This window comes from Chaetura pelagica, unplaced genomic scaffold (assembly GCF_000747805.2).
Source record: "Chaetura pelagica isolate M959 unplaced genomic scaffold, ChaPel_1.0 scaffold123, whole genome shotgun sequence".
Classification (NCBI taxonomy): domain Eukaryota; kingdom Metazoa; phylum Chordata; class Aves; order Apodiformes; family Apodidae; genus Chaetura; species Chaetura pelagica.
In genome coordinates this window covers 2,027,669-2,054,605 of record NW_009953295.1, presented here as the reverse complement: position 1 = coordinate 2,054,605, position 26,937 = coordinate 2,027,669, and the positions used below count along the sequence as shown (strand labels likewise).

Sequence of the window (26,937 nt, the reverse complement as noted above, 5' to 3'; positions counted from 1 at the left end):
ACCAACGTTAATCAGTTAACATCTTGGGATTCTTCTACATTCCGTATTTCATATTCTGGTATATGGCACAGCTTATTGAGGTTTATTCCAGTTCTTTAAATTTGCTGGGGTAAGCTGAGCTCTCTGAAGTTCTGGAGCACAGATGTAGCAACTTTTCTCATTGCCTGTTACAAAACCAAAGTTGATGAAAGTCCGTGTGCTTGTTTTCTTTGTATCAAATACCATTTATGATACCTATATGTCTCTTCTGAACAACATTCATAGAAATTACTTCCATGCTTTTTCTGAAAATAGACTATTTTGTGAAAATAATAGTTGAAAACAAACAAGTAAGCCGGACTACTGGATGAATAGACAGCAAAACATGATTTATTTAGCTTAAGATAAAATTAAATCAAAGTAGAAGTTGGAAAGAGAAAAAAGTCCTGATTGATTATTCATTTGGCCTTTGAACTTCAAAGCTGCTACAGCCTTTATTCTCTTTTCTCTCTCTGCTCTCTTGTGCTAGGAATAATTGCTAAATTAAGAACCTCCATATCATAGAATGGTTTGGATTGAAAGAGACCTAAATGGTCATCTAGTTTCAAGCCCCCTGCATGGGCAGGGACACCTTCTACTTGACCAGGTTGCTCAATGTCCCACCCAGCCTGGCCTTGAACACTTCCAGGGAAGAGGCAGCCACAACTTCTTTGGGCAACCTGTTCCAGTGTCTCACCACCCTCACAGTGATAGATTTCTTCCTAATACCCACTCTAAATCTACCCTCTTTCCATTTAAAACCATTTCACTTGTCCTTTTGCTATGTGCCCTGTTAAAAAGTTCCTCCCCAGCTTTCCTGTAGGCCCCTTCAGGTACTGAAAGGCTGCTGTAAGGTCTCCTCAGAGCCGTCTCTTCTCCACGCTGCACATGAGCTGCTGGCTTATGCTGAGATTCTCATCAACACGTCCAGGTCCTTCTCAAAAGACTGCTCTCAGTCCACTGATCGCACAGCTTGTATGTGTCCTTGCATTGCCCCAACCGAAGTGCAGGACCTTGCACTTTGCCTTGTTGAACTTGAGGTTCGCACAGCTCCGAGTCTATTCTCACAACAGAGGTGTAACTGTTCAGGTTTTTTGTACTAGGCCCTTTTTTGCCATTGTACGGAATGTGCATTTCCTGTGGGTGTTTTGAATCTTTAGGTTTGTTTACACTGTCATTACAGAAATGCAGGAAATTTAATTAGTTAAGACTGGGACTTGTGCTACATGGGCAATCTGTTGCCAGTAGCCAACTACATTATTTTAAATTAGATTAGGCATCAGTATACTTTCATTGATTGCAAAGTATGGTCTACTATGTTGGTTAATTACATTTTATAACTGGGGAGGCTTGAATCTCTGTACTGGGGAGGTTTTGTCTGTGTTTTTTTAATGAAGCTAAAATGCTGTATTATCCAAAGTGCAGCATAGAACCCCAGTGCAGTAAAGGCAATAGATAAGAAGAGGGATAAAAGTTACAAGCCTGTGTCTTGGCATATATATTTAAAATATAAATATGATTCTAATCCCATTAATATTTCTTTATCAAGTGACTTACAAATAAAAAGACAATATTTGTTTTTTTTCCCAAAAGGTTCCTTCTGGCTTTAAAAAATGTTTCTGCCATCTTTGTTTGGGATTCCATTAGAGAAAAAGATTCTGAAGCTGGTAATCACTTTAAAACTTGAGGGTGATAGAATGTTGCATATACTTTTGCAGCTTCTAAGCATCCCTGAAATACTCATAACTAAAATTTTTCAAGTGAAAAATCTCAACACCTAGACCTCTCTGTCTGTGTCAATACAGTTGATATATACTATCCTTTAGTTTTTGTTTTACTAAAAAGTAAGTCTTGCTTTGCGTTACAAAACGTTTGCATACATATATGTTTTTTGTAGGAATCAATATAGGAAATGCCAAGTTCCAAAGTTAGGAAATGCAGAAAGAAGTCCTTTTTTCTTGGCCCTAATGTTTTCTCATTTAACTTGTTACATATTAATGAAAAAACAACAATAAAAGCAGCAATAATTAATGATAATAATAATAATGCTTTCTCCCCCCATCCCTGCTTTTCTGTAGTGGACCAGATCTATCATTTAGCATCTCCTGCTTCTCCTCCAAATTACATGTATAATCCTATAAAAACTTTAAAGACCAACACTATTGGGACATTGAACATGCTGGGTAAGTGAAAATCTTCTTTCTTACTTAACTTTGTTAGGCATCATATAACCATAGCAGAGTTACTGGAGGAAGAGGAAGATGGAGTAGATTAGTTGAATATTTTAAAAAGTTGATTCTTTAAGAAAAATAAGGGTTGTTTTTTTCCCCTCTTTGAAGATTCTTGTACTTTTCCTTGAAATGTCTGCAGATGAATTCTGACAACATGCAAGCTCAGTTATCAGAGCACAAGAAATTAATACCTGTAACTTGGCTGTGTAGTAATAACTGTGCAGTAATTAAGGAAGTCATAAGAACAATTAAGAGTGTGGGAATTTATAGCAAAGTTGTGTCTATGACCGCACTGTTTGCCATGAGTGACTGTTCCTTTCCACCACAGCAAATGCTGAACTAGGTGAATTTGCATTAACTCTGAAAAGCCCAGACATCAAGAGCACTGTGTCTTCTTGTGCATGAGTAGGCTAGCAAATTTTGCAAGAATGTTTAATGTCTAGTTTCATGCTAGCTAATCAGAAGGCAGTATTTTCAGCATTGTCTATTGGTTTTGATGCTGGGGATGGGCCTATGAAGGAAGGCTGCAAGCCTCACCACTTTTTCCTCCCATCTTTGATCCATTTAACATATGCTGCAGCTTGAATGGAGTGTCAGTGATCATAAGTTATTAGGAGGCAAAATAACTGCTGCATTGACTCAGCTTAGTTTCTCATCTGAATGATACTCCAGTGAGTGCAATTCAGAGAATTAAGACAGTTGTATGGCACAGATGAGAGATTTCTTTGATTTGCAATGCCAGTTTGAAGGCCAGAAAGTCATTGCAGTGGAATGTAGAATAATCGTGAGTGGTGGGTAGGATCATTTAAGCTGTGTAAGGGGGCATTATAAAGGAAAAAATACTGACTTTGTCCTATAACATGTTATTCTGCATCTGCTTGTCTTTAAATTCTGGTAATCATAATACAGTATGTTGTTTCAAGAACCTAATTTCATAACTGCTCTGCCATTTTTCAAGTCTTCCAGCTTGGAAGTGAGAGCTATGAATGTGATTTACAGCTATATTTATCTAGTGAGGAAAGCCTAATTCTCTTTAAGAAGCAGTTAATGGGACTGAAAGATTCTTGAACTTGATCTAATTATCTTCTTTCCCTGCCCAAAATTTAGGATTAGCCAAACGTGTTGGAGCACGGCTACTGCTGGCCTCTACATCAGAGGTTTATGGAGGTAAGAAGGATAAAACTGTCTAGAGGTCTTTCTATGTGACTATGTAAAAAGTCATTTACATGTGAGATAATTGATAGATTTTAATCACTGTCTTAGTTTGGTTTCTTTATCAGATGTACTTCTCACAGCTTAAAATTAGTACTTGCTTTAAATATCTAGTCAGAGTGGTGGAAGGAGGCTCCTCAGGCTTTGTAACTTTCCTATGTCTCAGTTTATGGCTCTTTTTCAAAAGGGCTTGTGGGGGAATTTTTGTATGTTGAACTCTGATTAAAATCCATATGCCAAACCTGTGAAGAAAGATAATTTCAGTGGCAAATCTGCTTCTGTCTTCCCCAGTTGTATTATTACAATCTAGCAATCGCTCTAGTGTGAGCAGCACAGTGCAAGAGACAAGGACATAACCTCCAAGCTAAGGAAATAGTGATTGTGCATGCATGCTATTGTGGTGTCTCTTAAAACATTAGGTTAGACATTAGAAAGAAGTTGTTTGGTGTGAGGGTGGTAAGACAGTGGAACAGGCTTCCCAGGGGAGTTATGGATGCCCCATCACTGGAAGTGTTCAAGGCCAGGTTGGATGGGGCTTTGAGCAACCTGGTGTAGTGGGAAGTGTCCTTGCCCATGTAGGGGGGTTGTAACTAGATGATCTTTAAGGTTTCTTCCAACCCAAACCATTCTGTGATTCAATAAAAAAGAACCATAATATTGAGCAATGGTACTCTATTTCTTCTCCTTCCTTTTGCTGTTATTAAGTGAAGTAGTGAGAGAATGACCGATAGAACTGGGCTGGGTGCAACAAGAATCTGCAGTACTTCATGGGGTGTGCGACAGACGGTTTGGTTTGCCTACTATCTGCTGTTGTGAACTCTTCCGTAATTGATAATAGCAGTGTTGCAAGGTTAATGGAGATATGCAAGCACAGTTACCTTCTCAACATTAGTAGTTGTGATAGTCTAAGCTTCAGAAAAAAAAAAACCCAACAAAAAAAAACCCAAGCAAACAGAAAATAATAATCTCTAACTAGATGTAAAGCTTTGTGAGGAAGGACAAAAAAAATACCTCAAGGAGTACACTTTTGGTGGAATAACTTGAGTCAGGAAGATGTAAAGCAAATACACAAGCAAGAAAACCACTAAGATGACCGTGCAACCAAGTAAGTTGCTTGAGCATATGCATCTTTCCAGCTGCCTCCCTTTACTTTGTTTATCCACAGTCAGTTTCCACAGAGAAAAATGGTAGCCCCAGGGACTCTTACTTAGTTGAATAAGCTCCTTTCTGTAACAGGGGATGAACAGGTAAAAAAAAACAACACAAGTTTTGGAGCATCGTTGCTCTGCCATAATCTGCCTGCTGAAGCAGAGAACTTGAAACTCCCATGATGAGGCTTTTTATTTGTGAGTAAAGCCCTTGGAGTCTGCTCATATACTCCGACTAAACAAATTAATTTTGCTGAAAAGTAAAGGACAGAAAATAAAGTTTAAAAATGCCTTAGCTAGTTCCACAGGTGATCTCAAAGCAGTCTTGTCAGAGAGCTTCAGAGTGCTTCATAAGGCTGCATCTGCTAGAAACAAGACAGAAACTGAAGTGGCCTTTCAGACCACAGCACTTCTAGTACCTTTTTATGAGTGCTATAAGCTTTTGTAGTTGTGTAAAACCTTTCTGCATTTGTCTTTGCTCTGTGGCTCTCATGTAGCAGGAATTTAATCTGTGATCACCTTAGTAAGCAGCATAAAAACTGAAGGGTTCATTGGAATGGGCCATCAAGTTGTTTTTAAAAATGAAACTGTAGCTCTTGAAAGTTAGTAAGTAATATGTATGCAAACTTCAAACCTGGTGTGGAGGACAAGGAGGCATAGGAGCAAACTGGGGAAATGTAACAAAGTGATTGTATTGTTTCAAGCATATAGAGCAAACAAGCACACAGCTTCCTAGGAGATTTTTTTTTACTTGTTTTATTTTGTAATCAAGAGACTGTACTGGATCAAAGCAAAGGATTTTCTAACCTGATTGTTTGTGCCCAGTGTTAGCTAGTAAAAATGCTTAGGATGAAACATAGCAAGTACATTGTGGTACAGCACTCCGATTTCTTCTCTAAGAAAAACAGTACTAAATTTTATCCATTTTTCTTCAATTATTTCTTACTTTATAAAACTGGAAGATGTTTTACTTTTTTTCTAAATACAGTAAAGTGCTGCCTACATAATCTATAGTATTTCCCCTGAATTACATTAGATGGGAGTCTTATTTGTTCCCTTGAATGTAGTCTGTCTTTGCAGGCTAGAGTTGAATTTAATCCTCTGTTCACCCACTCTTGTAGGGGAAAGCAGATGATGGCTGTTGTTTGCTTGTTACTCAGTTAATCTTGCCTGTGGTCTCAGGTATCTTACCTCAAGTCTCATATCTTTTGTAACTGTAATTTTTATGGTTCTAGTGAATACATTTTTAAGGAATGGTGTTGAAAATTATAAATGGGTAGTTCAGAGAGAAGCTGCTAAACTGTATATGATACCCATGATTTACTGAAAGATTTATTATATATAGTCATCTTTTTGATAGAAGATCATCTGAAGTGTTGTTTTTTTTCCCCTTAGATCCTGAAGTTCACCCTCAAAATGAGGATTACTGGGGCCATGTGAATCCAATAGGTCCAAGAGCCTGCTATGATGAAGGAAAGCGGGTTGCAGAGACCATGTGCTATGCATACATGAAGCAGGTATTAAACTTGTATCAGATTCAGTGTATTTTCTGTTACTATAAAGGCCAGATATGTGGCAAACCTGAAATATGTGAATTTGGGGGTAGGAGGGCAAAAGGGAATGTCTTGAGTAGGAGCTTTCATACTGTAGCTGCAAAATCTGTTTTTTTTAATCTAAAATTTTATTCCCACCTGTTACGTTTTTTCAGATGAGCAGTGTTCTTCAAGAAAATGTGCTTTAGTCTTCTTGAGAGACATATTATGCCTTTCAGTAATGTAAACAGTTCTTAGATTATACTGAGGTGACCTTAATAATTTGGAAGCCAGATAACCGATTTTTTTTAAGTTGGTCCTGTGCTGGAAGGCACTTTATTGGTAAATGTGGAATGAGCAGAATTGAAATTAGAACATATAGGTAAAAATGAAGAAGTTCTTTAATGAGTACCCATATAGTAGCAAGGTATTTTAAATCACTTTAGAATTATCATAATTGCTGTTCAGCTAGTTTCTGGGAGGCGATTAGATTAGAACATGTGGCACACTAAAAACCATTGTATCACTGTTTCTTGGTGTTTACAGCCTTCATACACAAAGGTATAAATCAAGCACATGTATTTCTGTAGAATTTTAAACCTTTAAATGATAGAATACTAAGGCCTTTTAAAGGCCTTTAAAACTGAATTAAACTTAAATGGTAAGACTTTAGGCATGGTATTTTGGTTCAGAGGTTGTAGTAATTTTCTCTTGTCTCTTCTGCCAGACTGAGAAAGCAGAGGTTTGTGTCTTTTTTGTTCTCTTTTACATCATGTAAGGTGCACTGTGAGGGTACTGCACTTGTTCAGAATGATGTCTTCCAAACTTCACTGTCACAAAATATTCCTTGTGGGTCTGGAAAGTTTTTATGATAAATTCTTGTGCTGTAGGGTATTGAAGTTTTTGCAAATTTGTGGTACACACTGCAGTATGATTTTAGAATGGCAAGACTGTAGGACATTTTGAAAATCACAAGCTGTGTCTTAAAGCCACAGGATGAGTTATGATACTATCCCGTAAATTTTATGCAAGATTTACAAAGGATAGTGAAGATTTGTAAGGTGGAACTGCTGTGCACACATGCATTAAGTGAAAACTCATTATGCAAGTGAGTTGTAGGGGCAGCTCTGTGAGATATTTCTTGTGCTTTATTATGGTCTAGTCTGCCCAAGCTTTTCCCACATTCAGGTGTATTCTGCAACGCTGTTGAGCTAGGGTTTTTTTAGAGGAAAAATTATCTTTTGCTAGTGGAAAGGACATCTGCTATGAAGGTAAGTCTTGTGCTTTTAAGAGGGTTTTCAGACAGGAATGACCTAGCCCAAGACAGGATTTAAGGCTAAAATATTTCCCAAATCTTCTCAACTACAATAGAAAGAAGAAACAACCAAACTTATTTCTGCTTTTTTTTTTTTTTTTCTCATTTCTTCCAAATATTTCCGTCCTCATGCACATTGTTAGGTACCTTAAACACCTAATCTTGTTTCCAAAAAAATAACTTCTACATTATACTTCCAGGCACACTGTTTTAATCAGTTCTTGCATAACAGTTCTTCAATCTAGTCAAAGATAAATGACTTAATTCACAGTTGTCAGAGTTCCTCAGTAGCCTGTCCTGACCAAGACTTTTTTGGTCCACTCTTTTCTGCTGGCAGTGTTCTTTTGTTTACGTATTTTGATCCTATGAATTAAGAATTTCTTGACTTCATCTCCTCTTTACAACTGCTATCTTTGAAAAAGCTCAGCAGTACTTCCTTATCAAAGAGCCCAAGGGCAGCAGTAGCATTCAGTCGTATATAAGCATCTGCTTGAAAGGAGGGGTGGGGAGTGTAATATTTGCTGGAAAAATGCAGTGCTCTCAAATTCAGAGCATGTACACAAGTTCACCTTCTTCATCCTTTTTTTTTTTTCGTACAAACAGTGAGACTCTGTAAGCTCTAGAGGTAGCAAATGGGCTACCGTTTCAAATTGCCTTAGGTCTTCAAATTAAGAATTCCACTGGATGCCTTTTTGAAGCATATAGGGGTGAACTGAGGAATCATAATCAGATATTAAGTATAACCTTATTTTAAGTGAACAAGTGTTATGGTCTGCATTACAGCATATTCTCTAACCAGGACTGTGAAGACTCAAGGTGCCAAAAAATCTTAATAGGCAACAGAAGAAAGGAAAGACATGTTAGAGATTACATTTTTTATTAACATGAGATAATAGCACCTGCAAACTGATGTTGAAATTTGTTAAATATAGAACTGCATTGCAACTGCAACATGAGATTGATTTTCTGTTTTATAGCGAGTTGTACTTTTCCCATAATCTTTAATTCACAAATTGAGTTGGCTTCAGTAATCATAAAAAGCCTTGATGTAAAATGTAGGAATAATGAAAACTGTTGATTGAATTGCGACTGGAAAGGCCTTGAATAATGAATAACCAGGTAGTTATTCAGTAACTAGATAGAAAAAAAATAGCTAAAGCAGTTTGCTTGAATGTCTGTTGGGAGTTTGTCCTGCATTTTATAATTATTGCTCGTTATCTTTTCTGATATTCAATATAGATTATTTTTAGGCATGCAGCACTCCTTTTTTGGCATTGTCACCTGAAGCTTGCTAGCAGTTTGCTCAAGAAAAGATACAGAATTGATGCTTTTTGTGCAAGAACAGAATTGAATTGAATGCTACAGACATTCAGGCACCTTGGTCATTGCCTCTAAGTTAGAGCTGAGATGCTACAGCCTCTCTCACTGCTGACTGAAAGACCTCAAAGAGATGTTGTACCTTCTCTAGTCTGGGATGTTAAGCTGTAAGCATGGTAATATATCAACAATAAGATAAGGGTACTTGCCATGTGCCTTGTTTGTGTTCAGGAGCCAGCATTATGCTGAAAGTAGAGTCAGATGATTGTGATTGTCATTCCTAGCTTGTTTAGGAGCTTCGCTTTTCATAAAATTCGTATCTCAGCATTACTATTTTTGTAAAACAGTTTTAAAACTGTTGATAACCAGGAATTAATCTCATTTTGCTTATACAGTAGACAGTATATATATATGTAAAAAATATCTCAGGGTAAGCCTCAGTGTAGACTATCATACCTTAAGCATGCTATGGATCCTGGTGAAGACTGTGCTGTGTAATTCTGCTGTGATTACAATTCAGGGTTTTGTGAACAATTTTAAGAGTTAATGATCTGTGAAACACATGGAAACGAATATGAATCAGTAAGAAAGTGAGTAATAAAGCAAGGAATGCAGGCAACAATCTGAGTAATTTTAGCTGAAACATTGATAAAGACTGATATTAGATCAGTGTCCCAGCAACTGTCTGGGCTTTCCTTGACAGATCTTTTGTTTTGTTGGTGAATCCAGCTGTTTGCCAGAGACCAGACAAGTGCAGCTTTCCCTTTCCTGATTTTGTGTGCAGGGAGGTCTAATTCATCCTCATTGTTCCAATAGACCCACAGAGTTTCAAAAGAAGGAAGCACTGTAGATTAGTAAGACAGGTTTGCCTGATATATTTATGAATTACACAGCATCTGTTCAAGCTGTTTTTTGGGTATTGATCTGTATTGATCTATTTTCTGAGGCAGTCAACGCAAGGAGATAGATTTTCTTTAAAATCTTATAATACTAAAATATATATTATTAAATTAAGTTGTTATCATAGCATAATTGATAGCTTGATACTTTCTGGACCGGGGATCACTAGAACTAAGTGGCAAAGACTCATGCTGAAAGCCGTGGACAAATTTGTTTTGCAGGAGAGACCAGATACCTAGTGCTACTTTTTTTACTGACAGCTATAGAATAGTCTGAGTGCATTATTCAGAGGAAGTATCTGCATAAGCCCTAACAATCTCTCTTGCAGCTTTTCTGTCTTCTATCTCCTTTTATACAGGCACGTTCTCTGAACGTGTCTGTACTGGTAAATAATAGAGTGAGCTGAAGTGGTTTTATACCTCACAATGCTGCATTTTACTAGCTTGCTCCCAAGCTCTTTTTTGGATTGCTGAAGGCACTTGCTGCTTGATTAATCTGCTGCAGGAAGGCATAGTCTTAACCCGTGGGGACAGAAGCCAGTTGATCACATTTTATCTCAGCATCAGGGGTTAGTCTCAAACTCTTTTGTTTAGTAGTATAAATGTGGGGCAAAGAATTTTATCTCCCTTTCCTAAGATATAGGAAGTTTGTGTACATGACTTACTGCCACAAATCTGGGGATGTAATTGGCTTTGCTGATGAGAAAACAATGGAGGTAGTCAGTCATAATTAGTATGTTGTAGTACAATAGAGAGTAGCAGTACATAGGTAAGAGTGTAACAAATATTTGTAGACTTTTAATGCAAAAAGGAGTAGAGAGTACTCGAAATGCAAAAAGGAACACTTCAAAGGAGGTGTTTGTGAAATGGCTAAAGTAAATTTAGGAATTTTTTTTAAATAACTAGCTCCAAAATCTCTTCCTCTGAGGAAGAGCTTTTCCTTGAGAAGATAGATCCCAATTTTACAGGCACAAATTAAAATTCAGTTGCATAGAAGATGTATTTGCAGAGCTGTAGGCTGCAGGGAAGATTTCCTAGATCAGAATGGTTTGGGTTGGAAGGGACCTTAAAAATCTTGTAGTTCCAACCCTGCTGCATGAGCAGTGAAAATTCCCACTAGGCCAGGTGGCTCAAAGCCCCATCCAACCTGCCCTGGAACACTTGCAGGGAGGGGGCAATTACAGCCTTCCTGGGCAACCTGTACCAGTGTCTCACCACCCTCGCAGGAAAGAGTTTCTTCCTGATATCTTATCCCAATCTCCCCTCTTCCAGTTTAAAGCCATTACCCTTCATCCTATTACTACAAGCCCTTGCAAGAAGTCCCTCCCCAGCTTTCCTGTAGGCCCCTTCAGGTACTGGAAGGCTGCTATAAGGTCGTCCCAGTGCCTTCTCTTCTCCAGGCTGAACAACCCCAACTCTCCCGGCTTGTCTTCATAGGAGAGGCATTCCAGCCCTCTAAACATATTTGTGGCCCACTACTGAACTCCCTCCAGTAACTCCACATCCTTCATATGTTGATGACCCCAGAGCTGGACACAATACTCCCAGTGGGGTCTCATGAGAGCAGGGTAGAGGGAGAGAATCCCCTCCCTTGACCTACTGGCCATGTTTCTTTTGATCCAGGACACGGTTGGCTTTCCAGGCTGCAAGCACACATTGCTGACTCATGTTGAGATTCACATCAACCAACACCCCCAAGTTATTTCCTCAGGGCTGCTCTCAATCCATTCTCTGCCCAGCCTGTATTTGTGCTTGGGATTGCCTTGACCCAGGTGCAGGACCTGGTTGAACTTAATGCAGTTTGCAGAGGCCCACCTCTCAAGCCTGTCAAGGTCCCTTGAGATTACCTCCCTTCCCTCCAGCGTGTTGACCACACCACACAGCTTGGTGTCAGCAGCAGACTTGTTGAAGGTGCTCTTGGTGACACTGTCTGTGTCACCAACAAAGATGTTAAACAGCACCAGTCCCAGTACTGACCCTGGGCAAAGCCACTCATCACTGGTCTCCATTTGGACATTGGAAGAGTACTGTTGAAAAATCTTAAATTACTTGTTTGAAGAATATCAAATCTGTGTACTGAAATAATCAGCTGTTCTGGCACATATTTAGAATTTGCATTACAAATACTGAGAACTAGTATAAATTACCTTGCTGTATGCAGTAGGGTTTCCAGTGGTATTGAGGAGAGCTTAGAAGTGTTTCATGGTGAGAAAACAATGCTTGTAAAAGCTGTAAGAGGAATTCTTAAAAAAGTTTTTGTACAGGGGAGAGAGTTAATTTGCATTTCTAGTAAAAAAGACACTCTTATTAAAGTAGTAACAATTCTTTTTTCTTTGCTACAGGAAGGAGTTGAAGTGAGGGTTGCCAGAATATTCAATACCTTTGGTCCTCGAATGCATATGAATGATGGTAGAGTTGTCAGTAATTTTATCCTACAAGCTCTCCAGGGAGAACCATTAACAGTAAGTAATGACCTCAGTGATGTGAAGAACTGTTCATCTCTATATGCTATCCTCATGTGCTATGAAAGATAATGGTTTTTAGAAAATACTGAGGTTTCTCTCCTGCCTCTAAAACTCTCATCAAGCTCAAATGTATGGAATTACACATCCAAAGATGTGCTCTGTCAGTGTTATTAGTGTACCTTTCCCAGAGAGAAACAAGGCTACTAGTTTTGATCTGAGAAAGTAAGTCATCCTGAACTCTGTCTTTCTATGGTGATAAGGCACAACAAGGCTTACAGAATCATGTGTTGATACTTATGCCAGTTCAGGAACTTTCTCAGAACCCTTTTTGGAAGTTAGGCATGTAAATGTCTTTTTGCAAGCTTGGAGATCAACCTAAATTTTCCATGTATAATGTAACATTAAAGATCTTCAGGCTACATTACATATTAGTAAGTAAAGGAAACCTTTGTAATTTATGGTTATAAAACAAATGAGAAGACATCCTGAAACAGGGAGAAGTAATTTAGAATCTGGGATCAGTTCTGAAGTCATGGCAACACAGTTTATGTGACATACAGCGGAAATTTCATATAAATATTTGTTAATATTGCCAAGATTAGAAGAGTAAAGTGCCAGGAAATCACTCAATGGCTTCTGCTAAATAACTAAAAATGTTGCTAAGTGCCTCCCCAGGGCAGATATTTTGAGATTAATACAGCATTCCTTCTGCTGGAGATAGTAAAATCTATAGTTAAGCCAAGAATTCCTCTAGGAAGTAGCAGACAATCCAAGGAGAAAAAGAATGAAAATTTTGTGGCAACTCCCACTACTTGGATTCTTGTTGAGGAAAATCTGAAACTGGACAGAGCACTGAAGAGTCCAGATCACTGCCTTGTGCCCTGGCAGGATTAAGCTTGGTGTCCTGTGAAACATCTCCGCTAACTTTACTCTTTTTCAAATAATATGCCAAAATATGGTTACCCTTTTTCCTGACATCATTGATCTGTAAGGAGTAACTGTCTGACATGGAGAATTACTGAATATGAGAAAAGAACTAAGGAGTGAGTTGTTTAGCTGACCAGGTCAAAGATAATTAATTATCAGCAATAAGCAGTAGTTGGGACCCCCAAAAAATTTAACCATTGTATCATCACAGGATTTGGCTGACAGGAATACCAACTGCTGACCTTTTTAGAAGCTGAATGTATTCAGTCTCTTGGTTCAAAGCAGTTCTTCAAATGGAGTAAATAATCTCTTGCAAAAACAGTCTCTTTAGTCTGAAGAAGTTGTAGCCTGTGCAAACATGACCGTTGCTACTTTGTATTATTGTAAAGGAAGGGTTTATTAAGAGAAACTGGGGTGTGTGCAGAGAAATTAGGAGGAGAAAACTGCACTGTGTTCTCCAGCCACTGCCTGCACGTAGGAAAGGAAACCACACAGGTGACGCTTCAAAGTCATGCATTAAAGAGTTAGTTATATAAAACTTAGCCCACAAGCTAAAAGGAGACAAGCAGGAAGCTCTATATAAATACATAAAATCTTCCTGTTTGTTGTGGGAGTCCACCAGTCTGTCATGTGTTTTCCTGGAGCATTCCTCTCAGAATCAGGTATTGGGTAAACTCTTAAGCCTGCCTACTGAAACACGAACTCTTTTGGTTGAGGACTGGCCTCAGAGAGCAGCATGTTTACGAAGTGACAGATGATGGCATGTGTAACAATTGTATTGTTTTTCCTAACCCCTAGGAAAAAAAACATGTTTTCTATTCTGTGCTTTCAAAAAGCTTTTCTATTGTAGCAGATTGGTGGTAAGGTGTGCATCTGTGGTTAAACTTAAGTGTTTTCACCACTTAGATATGCCTACTGATTGCTTTCAAAATTTAAATATTCATGTCCTAGGGACCATAGTACTCCACACAATCAAACTGTGAAAAAGATGTTATTTGATGCTACTATGTACACTTTAAGTATGCTTTAATGTCTGTTTGAATTTAAACAACTTGATTGCTCCAAGGTTCCAACTTATAACCTGAGAAAACTTTTTACTTTACCTCCCTCTAAGATTTGGATACAAAGCTGTACAGGTGTCTTTGGGAATCATATGCTGTAGAAGCTACTCTACCTATCATGTCCCCAGATAGTAATATTGAGAGCCACATGATTTTTTTTTATTTATTTTTTTTTGGTCTTGATTGCTTTAAACACTTAAAATGTTATTATTTTTCTTGACAATTTTTTCAGAGACCACTAACATTTGATGGCCTCTTTGAAGCTGGTTGCTCTTAATGAGCAAATACAAATTGCTCATCATAACCACATCTTAGTACTATAAGGTTTACTTTAAATATTTGGCACTCTTTTCTGGCTAAGTGCATGCTGCAGCCTTTTTCAGTGTTTCAGGAGCAGACAAAGCATTACTCTGTCCTTAGAATGTTTCCTATATGCAGAGTTCTGGTTAAAAAAATGCCTGAGGTTGTGTTTACTGGAGACACATCCAAAAGCATGAAGACCTTCAAAGAAATGACACTTTGCCAAAGGCTCTGCAGGCACATCTTTTTCCATTCCTGTAACATTGAGCTTGTCTCTTGCGTGTTTCTCCTTGGGATGTTTTTCTACAATGCTGAGGAAAACACAATAGTCTACAGAGTACTTTTATATTTATGTAACTTTTATAATTTTCATCTGATTTTAGGTCTATGGACCTGGAACACAGACGAGAGCTTTCCAGTATGTCAGGTAAGCCTGGTTTGTACTGTCTGATAATGGTTCTCTGAGCTTGGCCAGTTTCATAGGCATGTGCACATTAGTTTAAGAAATTCTGTTCATTCTTATGGCAGCTTTACTTTCAGAAGGGAGACACTGAAGGTTTTTTTTAAGTGCCAAGAAACAAAATGTTAGTTGGTTTAGAACTCTGAATTGAGATATGTGTTCTTCCTTTCAAGGATCAGCAAGTAATGGGTAGGTAAGTTTTTAATACTGAGCAGTTGTCAGTCCATGTTGCAATTTAATGCCATGCTGCCACCGTGTGTCATAAGGATGTGTGTGTACTCTGCACTCACACGTCCTCTTCTAGGGGAAGGAACCAGCTGAAGGGGGTATCGCTGTAGCTAATATTTGCAGTGTAGGTGAGGCTAGAATGTACTTTCACTAGGAAAAAGTGAATCTGCTTTTCAGAATCTTTTGTTCTCTCGTGCTAGCTCAACTTCCATTCCAGGCTTCTGGGTTGTTTTAATCATTCTCCACTTGGAAATGTTCTTTCTCTCTGCTGAAAGTAGTAACAGCAGTGACAGAAGCTACAGAAACCCTGTCAGTTCAAAGTACCCACTCCTTTCCAGATTATATAGCTCATAATGAAAGGGATCTGGATTTTTATGTCCAGGGGCAAGCTGCTAAGTTTGTTGCTGATAATTGATTCAAAATAACTGAGTTATTTTGCTGGGGAGAGGTAATACCAGAAATACTGTTTTTTAAAAAAGAAGACAAAGCAACAAACTGCAAAGCAGGTGGTGATGTCATGTGCCTCTGTCTTACAACATACTCTGTTCTGTTTGAAATGTGTTGGAAATGGGCCCCTAAATGTGCTTAGGCTGTGGAGGGAAGAGGAAGTATGAGTTATTTATTAGCATGCTGATTTTTTTTATAGTTGTTCATAATACTCAAATGAACTATGGCCAGTGTATCCCAAAGGTAATCACCTTTCAAACTGACCACCAGTTCAGTATATCTTACTGCAGGGACTGTAGAGCAAGCAGCCATGAAAGCATACACCCATTGAAGTGTACACTGTAAATCTCATTTCACCATTCCTTAGCTGCCTGGTCTGCTTTACTAAAGTGTGAGACAGCAGGTCTCTTTTTAGACAAGAGTGTTATGTTTAGACAAGTGGAAACTGCCTCAATCTGTTGTCCCTTTTTTATAGTGATCTTGTGAATGGATTGGTGGCGTTGATGAACAGCAATGTCAGCAGTCCTGTCAACTTGGTGAGTATGAGAGTGCCACTCTGCTGTGTCTCCTGTGCAGTGGCCATCATCACCTCTCTTTTCCTCCGTATCATTGATGCATGTGTTTTCTTTATAGATCAGAAAATTAAGGCCCTAGGTGTTGAGAACTTGTAGTTCCAACAACAGGATACATTTTCTAGAATTTTTCATTTGTTTTAGCAAAAAGATCTATGTAATTAGAATATTAATTTTAAAAAAAACAACACAACAAACTAAACCAAACAAAAACACCCACAAAAAAACGAACCAAATATGAGCAGAAGGAGGACATGCAAAATATACCAGGAAAATTACTAAAGTCTAGTTTTACTAAAAAAAAGCACTGAAGGAATGCTTAACTCTAAATAATTAAAAATCACTTCATAGTAGCCCTGATTAAAGCAGATGGTGGGATAGTGAATAGTATTAGATTGTATAATTTTCTATTGTTGATTAAGGTTCCTTAGAACTTAACTTTTCTAATAAGACTTTTCTTCCATCCTGCTTGTTGTCACCTTATTCTCAGCAGTGGATATAAGAATCTGGAAAGGATGCATATGCCAGGTCATTTCTGTATATGCTGACTTTCGCCGAATCAGATACTCAACTCTGCAGGGCAGTTGTTCACTAGATTTTCCATTTTTACTGTGGCCATGAATTAATTCATATGTTTCTATCCAAATGCTGATATTTTTAAATGACATTGCATGGTTTTTTTCTTCATAAAACCCAGTGTTTAAATCTATACATACCTAAATGTTCAGCTTTAGGTCAAAGAAGTTTTAGGAAAGAACAGTTTTGTGACAAGGAAAGCTAGAGATGAAGGGAATTGAGTCTAAAGGAGAGCTAATGCAAACATGAAGCCTTCATCATTTTATTCAGAGATTCAAAATGTTCATGTGCAAGTTGGTTTAAAAAAGTGAGGATTAAGAAAAAGAATATTTGTATAGGAAAGCAAGTAGCCGTCATACATGTTGGTAAGTAAGCTGCAGTAAATGTGAAAGCAATTGTTTACAGCTAAATTAGTTGGTTTCCTAACTTGGGATGAACTGAGAATTTATCATATCTCTTCCTTATATTGTCTGTCCTTAACTCTGGCAAATCCTTCAGTCCAGTTTTCAAAATAATGGTATGGTTTCATGGGCTGGAGAGAGGCATGATTGAGCTGCATTTGCCAATTCCTTACAGACAAATTTCTTTGGACTCGCCCCTACATACATGGACTTATCAAGGCAATTGTGATGGAGGGCAACTTTTCTAATGAGTATGGAGCTTGTGAAAGTTACATTTTTTTTATCAAAGCAGAAATAAGGTATAATATTCAGCTTTTTCAGAGTTGAACTTGACCCTGTTAGAATTGTCTTGTGTCAGAAAGCTACTGTCTTGTGAGGTGTTTCATTGGTAATGTGATGAATATCCCTTCTATTCCTAGGGAAACCCGGAAGAGCACACTATTCTAGAATTTGCCCAGCTAATTAAAAAGCTTGTTGGTGAGTATGATATGTATTTCTTAGCAAAGCTTATGAAGTACTTATTGTCATTAGATTATTATTACTTGATTAGTTTGTGTAATGGATGGGTAATTTAATTGGTCTTTGGATTTACTGTACTATACGAGGATCTCTTAATAACTTTATCAAAGGCATTTAATTGTATCCTGATCATATAATTAAGTATTAATAAGATAATCAAAATCCTCTCAACTGTATATAAAATATTGCATGAACATTAATGAATACATTCTTCTTGTGTATCTTTGCAATCTATACCCATTATTTTGTATAATGTTTACTCAGTTTTTTATCTTTGTTTTGGCACAAGGACAGTACATAAATGAAATGTAAAAAACATGAATGCAAATATCCTGCATAACATCCTATCTAACTACAGACACTTCAGCAAGGTGTTCTTTAAAGTCATGCAGGCTGCTCTCCTTCAACTACCAGTACCAACCTCATGCTGTGGTGACTGTCTTTCTCTCCTTTTCACTGATCTACCAGTGACTCTTGCAGGGGCTGTCAGCACCTCCCTTATATGTGACTGGGAAGAAAATACTGTGACTTGTGCTTCATTCTGGCTTTGATACCTGTAGCAAATCAGAGCTCTGAAGAATGGAAGTGAAGGGCTGTGCTGAGTCTTCACATAGGGCTTCCTAGTAAGATGAAGTACACCCATGCGATTAGCCAAGGGTTTTTAGTCTGTATATTCCAGCACTGCTTCTGAGGGATCTGAAAAAGACAAGTTCAAACATACAGTACAAAAGCTGATGCATGTGATGTTACTAATAGAGGACAGTCCCCTCTGGAAAACATCTATAAATTCACAGGTCAGGGAAGGAAATTGGAAGTCACAGCACCAATCCCATCAGGCACACAGAATAATTGTTGCCTCCATTTGTCTGTTGGCTCACAAACAATCTGATATGTTTCAGTCTGCCCCTTCCCCACCCCCCCTTCATATATTTACACACATGGATGAGATCCCTCCTAAACCTTCTCCAGGCTGAACAGTCCCAGCTCTCTCAGCTTGTTCTCATAGGAGAGGTGCTTCAATCCCTTCATCATCTTAGTAGCCCTTCACTGTACTCTCTCCAGCCTATTCTTGTCTCTCTTGTGCTGGGGAGCTCATATCTGGACCCAGCTCTCCAGGTGTGGCCTCACCAATGCTGAGTAGAGGGTGAAGATGATCTCCCTCGACCTGCTGGCAGTGCTTCTCATACTGCAGCCCAGGATGCCATTTGCCTTCTTCATGGCAGGGACACTTTGCTGGCTTATGTTCAATTTGGTGCCCACCAGGACCCTCAAGTGCTTTTCTGCCAAGTTGCTTTCCAGCTGTTTGGCCCCCAACATGTAATGGTTCCTTAGGGTTGTTCCTCCCACGATGCAGGACTTTGCACTTATCTTTGTTGATCTTCATGAGGCTCCTGTCAGTCAGCTCTTTTTTTCCAGACTCCTTTCTTGAGGTCTCTGTGGATGGTAGCACAGCCCTTTGGTTTATCAGCCCCTCAGTATTGACCCAGTCTTGAGTCCTGGGGTCAACCACTAGTTACCAGCCTCCAACTAGACTTCTTGTCACTTATCACCACCCTCTGGGCCTGGCCACGCAGCCACTTTTCAATCCACCTCAGTGTCTGCTCATCCGGTCCTCGATAAGGGTGTTAGAAGAGACAGCATCAAAAGCCTCACTGAAGTCAGGTTAGATCATATCCAGTTTCTGCCCTTGGCTACTGAGGCAGTCATTTCATCATGGAAGGTTATTAGACTGGTCAAGCATAACTTCCTTTTTGTGAATCCATGCTGAAAACTTTGTGAAATGCTTTGTGAATCCATGTTGCTGTGGGACAGCTGGTTCACCCAGCTGTTGCATACAGTGCAGCTTGTGTCTGTGGAAAGCATTTCAGTGGTAGAATTATGAAGCAGAAAGCTGCAGAAAGACCTGATGCTCCATTAGGCATGAAAAATGAAAATGCAAAGCATAGTGAATTACGGATGCTAATGCATAGTCTCTTGTTTGACAGGCAGTGGGAGTGAAATCCAGTTTCTCTCAGAAGCACAGGATGACCCTCAGAAACGAAAACCTGACATCAGAAAAGCCAAGTTATTGCTTGGCTGGGAACCTGTGGTATGTGCAGCTGTATTACTGTTGTTGTGTGCGAAAACACAGGGAGGCAGAGGGGGCTGGGAGAGACCCGTTTGGTAACGATACATTTCTGTTATCAGAATTATCTACTTAACACAGTCTCCAAGACAGTTTAAAAGGCTGTCTCATGTATTGCCCTAGCTCACAATTCAAGAACTGTTGGGTAAGACTATGACCTCTGCCAAGCAGAAGAGCAGATTAGCATTAGCATTTATAATAGAATTAAGTAGAACAAAATAACATTTTTAGGATAGGCATTTTAACTTTTTCACGTGTATTATGAAGTATCTACTTTTCTGTGAGCCTGGTTAATCCTTTAAAATATCTGGTACGTAGTTATAGGAGCTAATGAGTTTGCTGTTGCTGCAGTCTTCAGTCATGTTTTGCTATGGTAACATGCATTATGGAAGGAAAAAATTGCTTTTATTTTTAAAAAATCTTTGGAGTAAGACTCCTTTTAAGATGGTATGTAAAAAGTTTGTTTGGATTAAATGGGAAAAATATAAGCACCAGAAAATTGTTCTGTGTTTTAGAGTTTGTTTAAAGGGAAATATGTGAAACTCAGGCAAAACAGAAGCTAGCCAGAGAGTGATGGCACTTTGGTTTATTTTTTTTCTGGTGGATTGAAGTAAACCAGAGTAAGAAGCCCTTATTTTGGACTAAGGATATCATATGTAGAGATGTTTAGTTTGTTCTACATGTTGGTAAGCTCAAAGTGTTCTCAGGGTTAATCTAACGTCTCACCACCCACAATAATGTCTGTCCACCTCTAAAGTTTAGTTTGCTGTTTTTTTCTTTCTCAACCTTTTTATTTTTTTACCAAGTTAAAGATGAAAGTTTATAACCAGGCATAGATGCCGATAAGAGCTGGTTGGTTTGGCAATGTCTGTTAATCCGCAGAAAGGGTGTGACTTTTCTTAGCTAGCTCCCAATTCCAGCTAACATAGTGTTTCCTATGCTTTTTTAGAATTGCAGGCAAAAGTTTTTCCAGGAAACATGTGACCTTTCTTGTAATTGTGAGGCTATTAATAGAAAAAGGTGGCTCCAAACCCTTCTGAAACAATTCACAGAGCCACCAGGTATTGACTATGCCTGAGAGCACAAAGATGGTGGCAAGTGTCACAATAAAAAAGGTTTAAAACAGTTACATTTTACACTTCTGACCATCTGTGTTTGGTAGCCAGTACCAGAACTTAGTCTGAAGTAGCAGCACAGTTATGTTATCCTCCTTTATTTATGCTGGGATCAGCAAGCATGTCAGAGCATATGGCTTCTGAGAAAAGTGGATAGTGTTTCTGTTGCTCTTCTCTGCAAATCATGGGGTTTAAATACAGGTATAGAATGTGAAGAATTACAATTATTTCTATAGGGTTTAAGAATATAAAATGAAATTATAATTTGTATCCTCTTTTTCTTTATATCATGGGAGCACTGAAGAAATAAAAACTAAAAAAATGCAACCCACCACCTTTATACTTTTCTGTGGTATATACGATTCTGTGAGATTCTGCAAAAAGAGAATCTTTAATCATTAAAAACAGAAGGGCCTTATATTTCTGAGTGCTTATCTCTTTCAAGGTATTATGAATTGAAAGTAGAATTATGTCAGTCTGTTTTGACACTAAACAGACCAATCACAACCTTATGATGAGATATGGATTTGCTGGGTTTTTTGACTTACTGCATCAGAAAAGAAATCTGATGTTTAAGAGCTAACATTCATTAGCAATGCAGAGGTGTAACCAGTATGTGGCGCTGTTAATACTAATATTAGGTAAGAGTGAAACTTCCTAGCAGTCTTTTGATAGCTGTATTAAAAAATACACTGTTGTGAAAAGAGCTGATGTGAACTTAGAGTGATATGATTCTCTCCTCACTTTGGTAACAGGTCCCATTGGAAGAAGGTTTGAATAAAGCAATTCATTACTTCCGTAAAGAACTTGAGTATCAGGCGAACAATCAGTATATTCCTAAACCTAAACCTGCAAGGATGAAAAAAGGAAGAACAAGACATAACTGAAGGCTATTAGTTGGACAGGAAATTCCCTGCTTGACATTTGACAGATGTAATTTTTTTTTCTTCTTGGTTTTTTTTTTTTGAGAGAGACTTTGAAACAGGTATCATGAAGAACAAACTGGAATTTCATTCTGAAGCTTGCTTTAAAGAAGTGGATGTGCCTAAAAACGACAAAAATATTCCCTTTCCCCTGCAAATCTTGCCTTGCACTTTTTAAATCTGTCTTTTTATGTAAAATAGAGTAGGAGCATCTTTTAGTATCTTCAAGTTTTATATCTTGCTGTGAGCTCATTTTGTTGTGACTGTCCTTGACAGTTTTATTTACTGGTTTCTTTGTGAAGCTGAAGATAAACACAAATGGGATGGAAAATGCCAATTTATTTATAAAATGGGTACTATAAAATATGAGATGTTCTACTATGCATAAGAAAAAAGCTAGTGGTATTGTCAGGAGATAAACACTGACACCTAAGTATAGAGGAGTTTAAAAAAAAAATCTGTATAAGAGCTTTATGTATTCTTTAAAGGAGAGATTTTTTCAAAGGTTTAGTTTTAGTTGTTCACTTGAACCTGAGATATTTTCATTGATTACTATGGATAAGGATATTTTGAATCACTACTGTGTTGTGCGTACTCTGGGAATAAAGTTAATGTATTATTGGTTACAGTGGTTGAATATGCTATTTTAATAAAATATTGAAACTTCTATTTACTAGTTTCAATGTTTCAATGTGAGTACTTCTCTGGCATTACACAGCTGTGCATTTATTTTGTATTCATTTAGGTGACGGTCTGTAAATAATTGTCTCAAAGTTAATAACATTAATAACATTGATCTCTCATTGCTTTTCTCTTAACAGATAAAAAGGAAGGGCTGCAAAATGGCTGTTGAAATAGATTGGACAAAAGCACCGTGATTTATTCCAGTTCAGGTAGTTGCTAGTGATGCAGGAGTACAAGATTTTCTTTAAGCAGTCAAGTCTGACTTCAGCCTCACTAACAGAGGAAATGTTTCTATTTTAAGCAGTTACTGAATTGCCAGTAAATGCTTTCAACTTTAATAACTATACCTGTCATCTTAACAAAAACAAAGCAACCAAATAAACAAAAAATCCAATTCCCCTTATTTTTAATAGTTAGCCTTTATTTTTAAAGGCTGAGACTGGATACTTAGGACAAGAGATTAGCAGACAGTTTTTAAAAGGTATTTTGACTAAATGCCACTCAAATTTGAAAACCCTAAATCTCATCAAGCAAAGTGATCTGACTTTATCTCATGTTCTGTTAGCACCTCTTTAGGTGGATAGGCAAAGTGGGAATTACCTGTAGGGATGACTTTGAGGCCTGCACTCAGGGAGCAGTGTGGTATTTAGGCCTCCTTGTCCGACCATGCCATCCATCCACCCACCAGAGCCTCCCAGTGCTTGCACAGCTTGGAGTCATGTCCACTCTGTCTGGTAAAGTTCCCTAGAACTCCAGCAGTGCGTGGAGCTGCTGTGTTCATTTATGTGACCTGTCTGGACTGGATCTGCAGTGATCATTTTAAGACAAAACAGCTTTTTCTTCCCTGCTCACACAGGCAGGTTTTCTTCCAGTGGAAATCTGCCATGCAACTCAGATGGTGAGCCAGGGAGCATTCTCCTGTCTGGACCTGGGGGGAGAATGTAGGTGTTACACATCGCCTCCATCTTTTCACAGCTCTTGAGGTCTGCTTTTTGTTTGAAGCCTTTTTCTAGCTACATGATCTAGACATTTATTCCAAATTAAGTTGACTGGAAAGTACACTGTCGTGTACTCCAAATGTGCCTGTAACCTCTCATTAGTGATACACTTCACAAAGTGCAGGCTCTCTCTGTACTCAAAACCACAGCTGTATGTATGTGAAAGTCATGCCCACTGCTTTAATAGTTCTGTGGTGAGAACTGTTAAATCAGCTCCCAGCACAGCTTCTTTAACCCTTGACTCTATGTTATATTTGAGGGAAGGTGCTTTTTCTGCTTATATTTTACTTCTCATGCAAGTTACTCCATTGGATTCCCAAGTATCTTATGAAGAGGTGGTGCACAAGGGTGCAGTCCTAGTCCACCATGTAGAGCAGCCATTGGGAATAAATGGGATCTGTAGGTGCCAGCTGTTCATTCCAGGGCTGTTTTTTATTTAATCCAGTGACTTCAGTCCAAAATATGTGAACTGTACTGGAAAAAGCATGCTTCTGGAGACTAGCACAAAGTGTGCATTTTCAAAAAAAAATCCTTCAGGGAGTCTAAACATTTGGATACTACAGATATGAATGTAAAAGCTTTTTAGGTTACCTCACAGCCTGACCTCCTTCATAAAAGGAGCAAATCAGAGAGAGGGCAAATGACTGGTGCCAGTGAAACCCCTTGTGAGTACGCGGCGTCCCTCCCGCTGGGCCTGAGCTGACACACTGCCTTGATTTGCTGCTTTCCTTGTACTGTTTCTGACTTCTCTTTCAGAGGTTCCTGGTTCAGTTCCTGTATTCTTTCTAAATAGCCTCTTCCAGAAATGGCAGGTGAGGTAGTTTCATGTTTGAAGCCAGTGACTGGCCTTCTAGCTGATTTAAAAGGCATTAATTGAGGCTGCATCTCAAATACTGTGTTCAGTTTTGCCCCCCCTCACCCCTACTACCAGAAGGACGTTGAGGTGCTGGAGCACATCCTGAGAAGAGCAACGAAGAGCAAACCCTGGTGAAGGGTCTGGAGAACAAGTCCTTTGAGAAGTGGCTGAGGGAACTGGGATTGTTCAGTCTAGGGAAAAGAAAGCTAAGGGGGGACCTTCCTGCTTTCTACAACTACCTGAAAGGAGCTTGTAGAGAGGTGGGAGTTGGTCTCTTCTCCCTAGTAACAAGCAACAGGACAAGGGAAAACAGCCTCAAGTTGTACCAGGGAAGGTTTATATTGGATATTAGAAGAAACTTCTTCACTGATAGGGTAATTAAACACTGGAACAGGCTGCCCAGAGGGGTGGTTGAGTCAACGTCCCTGGAGGTGTTTAAAAGGTATGTAGATGTAGTGCTTAGGGACATGGGTTTTAAGCAGTGGACTGGTGGAGCTAGGTTAATGGCTGGTAGAGTTAGGTTAATGGTTAGCAGATTTAGGTTATGGTTGGACGCAATTATGTTAAAGATCTTTTCCAACCAGAATGGTTCTGTGATTCTGTGAATTGTGGGTGTTAAAACAGTCTGCAGGTACTTACAACTGAAATTCTGGGATAATTTCAAACTTGGTTTGGTCTGAACTGACTCTTCAAGAAGGCAGGTGAGGGTTTGCATGTTGGTGCTGTCTGCTCCCATCTGGGGTCACATATCTTGATAGGAGAAAGAGGCACCAAGTTTGCAGGGAACCACAGATATGAACCAGCTTCTGCCTCTCCAGAAGAGCCATTTATGATGGAGGGCAGTAGAATACAGCACTGAAAGCTTGAAAACATAGGACTTAGGAATAAGTGAAGCTGAGTTCTCATTTCCAAGCCTGAACACAATGTATTGTAATATTTTAAATTTTTTTTCATGAAATTTGAGAATTGGGATTTTTCTGTTGTCACCTGGTCAGGCAGGGAAGGTAAAGCTAACAAGACCAGACTTGAGGTGCCTGTTCATTCGCAGTGATCTGCATGAATGGCAGCTCAGCTGCTGTTGGATGCAAGTACTCCTCTCTCAGTAGGGAATATGTAATGTAGCAAGAGTGAACTGGCCAGCTTGGTGCTAGTGAATGAGATCAGCCTTCTAGGAGAGGTGTGAAAGGCATCCTCTGAGAGTTCCTTGAACCCCACAATGAGAATCACTCTTGCTGCTGGAAATTGTTGCAGTGTGAGTTGGATTGTATTTTATTTTTTAAACATTATGTACTTTTGCTTTATTTCTATATATAGGCTGCCTAGAAGCTTTGTAAACCACATTGCTGGTTTACAGACAAGCTGCAGTGGGGCCTGCAGGCCTAATTTATTTTAAGTATTTCCATGAACGTATTGCCTAGAGAAGCCTCGTGTCTATCTTTAGGTTAGATTTTTTGCTATGTGGGGAAATTATGATCTTACAGTCTTCCTGTGTCTGTGGTGTTTGTAGCTTCTCTTAATCTGTGTAGACTCTGTCGGGTCCCCCAGCCAGTGAGCTCACCACCCTCTGGGCATTTATGACTGTCTCTTAGTCATCTATTTTTTCAATAAATTTTTAGAAGTGTAATATATTTGAAAAGGCTTTTTTCAGTTTTGTCAGATAGGGATGGAACTGAGTTTCAAAGCTAAGAGATCAAAGCAGGGGAGGAAGGGGAAGACACAACCACAATTGCATAAATTCATTAGCCTTAGAGGACAGGCTACAGAGGGCAAAACAGGGCTTTGATGAGTGTGATGGATTGAGCTAGTTCCCAGTCTTATTAGTATTGAGTTTAATGTTACTTGAGGCCAAGAAGTCCAAAGGTTGTTAGAGGCTGGTTAGGAGAACACCTGTCCACAGGAAGAAGATGCTTTGTTAATAGCAAAGGAAGAGTGTACTCAACAATGCTAGCTCTGACATCCATACGTCCCCTCCCTGAAATCGGTGGGAATGTAGCCACCACAAATCGGTAGTTGCTCTGTCATGAACATTTCTCCCTGTGCTCAGAACACAAGTGGCAGGAGAAGAGAATGCCTTATTTGTAGCTCTGACTCCTTAGAGCTACCAGGAACAGCAGCAATAGCTCTGCTGAAAATCAGGGCTCCTTTTATATGGCAGGAGATTCCTGAATGTGATTCCCTATCAACAGGAGTCAATTTATTTTGCTGAAATAGCAATTAATATCTATTGAAAAAATAGGTTCTGGTTTTCTATTCCTTTTTCCAGTGCCTTTCCTTCTTTCACTTGCCTATTCCGTAATATCAGATGTGGTAACACCTTTTTATCTACCTTGTTTTGTTGCCATTTACAGCCTGAAAAAAGCATCAGCTGATTCATTCTTGCTACGTTTTTACTAGTTTCTGACATGCTCTTCAGCAAGGAGACGATCCTTTGAATGGCTTCCTGCCTGCCATGGCTGAAGCAGCTGGAAGGTCCAAAATATGAAGCCACGGGGAACTGTGAGGAGGCCTTAAGTGCTATCAAAAAGCCAAGCACAGCAATATGGGCTCTATCCACCTCTCTGCAGAGAAAGCTGTTTTGAGCAAGGAATCTGCTTTCTTTCACCTGGGA

The 26,937-nt window shown here is 38.9% G+C and overlaps 1 protein-coding gene across 1 annotated transcript in view; it reads left to right on the top strand.

Annotated features, from left to right (window-relative positions):
- Positions 1-22,464, top strand: part of UXS1 (UDP-glucuronate decarboxylase 1) — a 171,866-nt gene extending 149,402 nt beyond the window's left edge. The window contains exons 8-16 of the mRNA XM_009997949.1: positions 2,097-2,201; positions 3,357-3,416; positions 6,005-6,126; positions 12,015-12,134; positions 14,809-14,852; positions 16,036-16,096; positions 17,529-17,586; positions 19,614-19,717; positions 21,624-22,464. Of these exons, the coding sequence (XP_009996251.1) occupies positions 2,097-2,201; positions 3,357-3,416; positions 6,005-6,126; positions 12,015-12,134; positions 14,809-14,852; positions 16,036-16,096; positions 17,529-17,586; positions 19,614-19,717; positions 21,624-21,755 (806 nt within the window). The 3' untranslated portion in view covers positions 21,756-22,464. The remainder of the gene's footprint in view (positions 1-2,096; positions 2,202-3,356; positions 3,417-6,004; positions 6,127-12,014; positions 12,135-14,808; positions 14,853-16,035; positions 16,097-17,528; positions 17,587-19,613; positions 19,718-21,623) is intronic.
- The last annotated feature ends 4,473 nt before the right edge of the window (positions 22,465-26,937 follow it).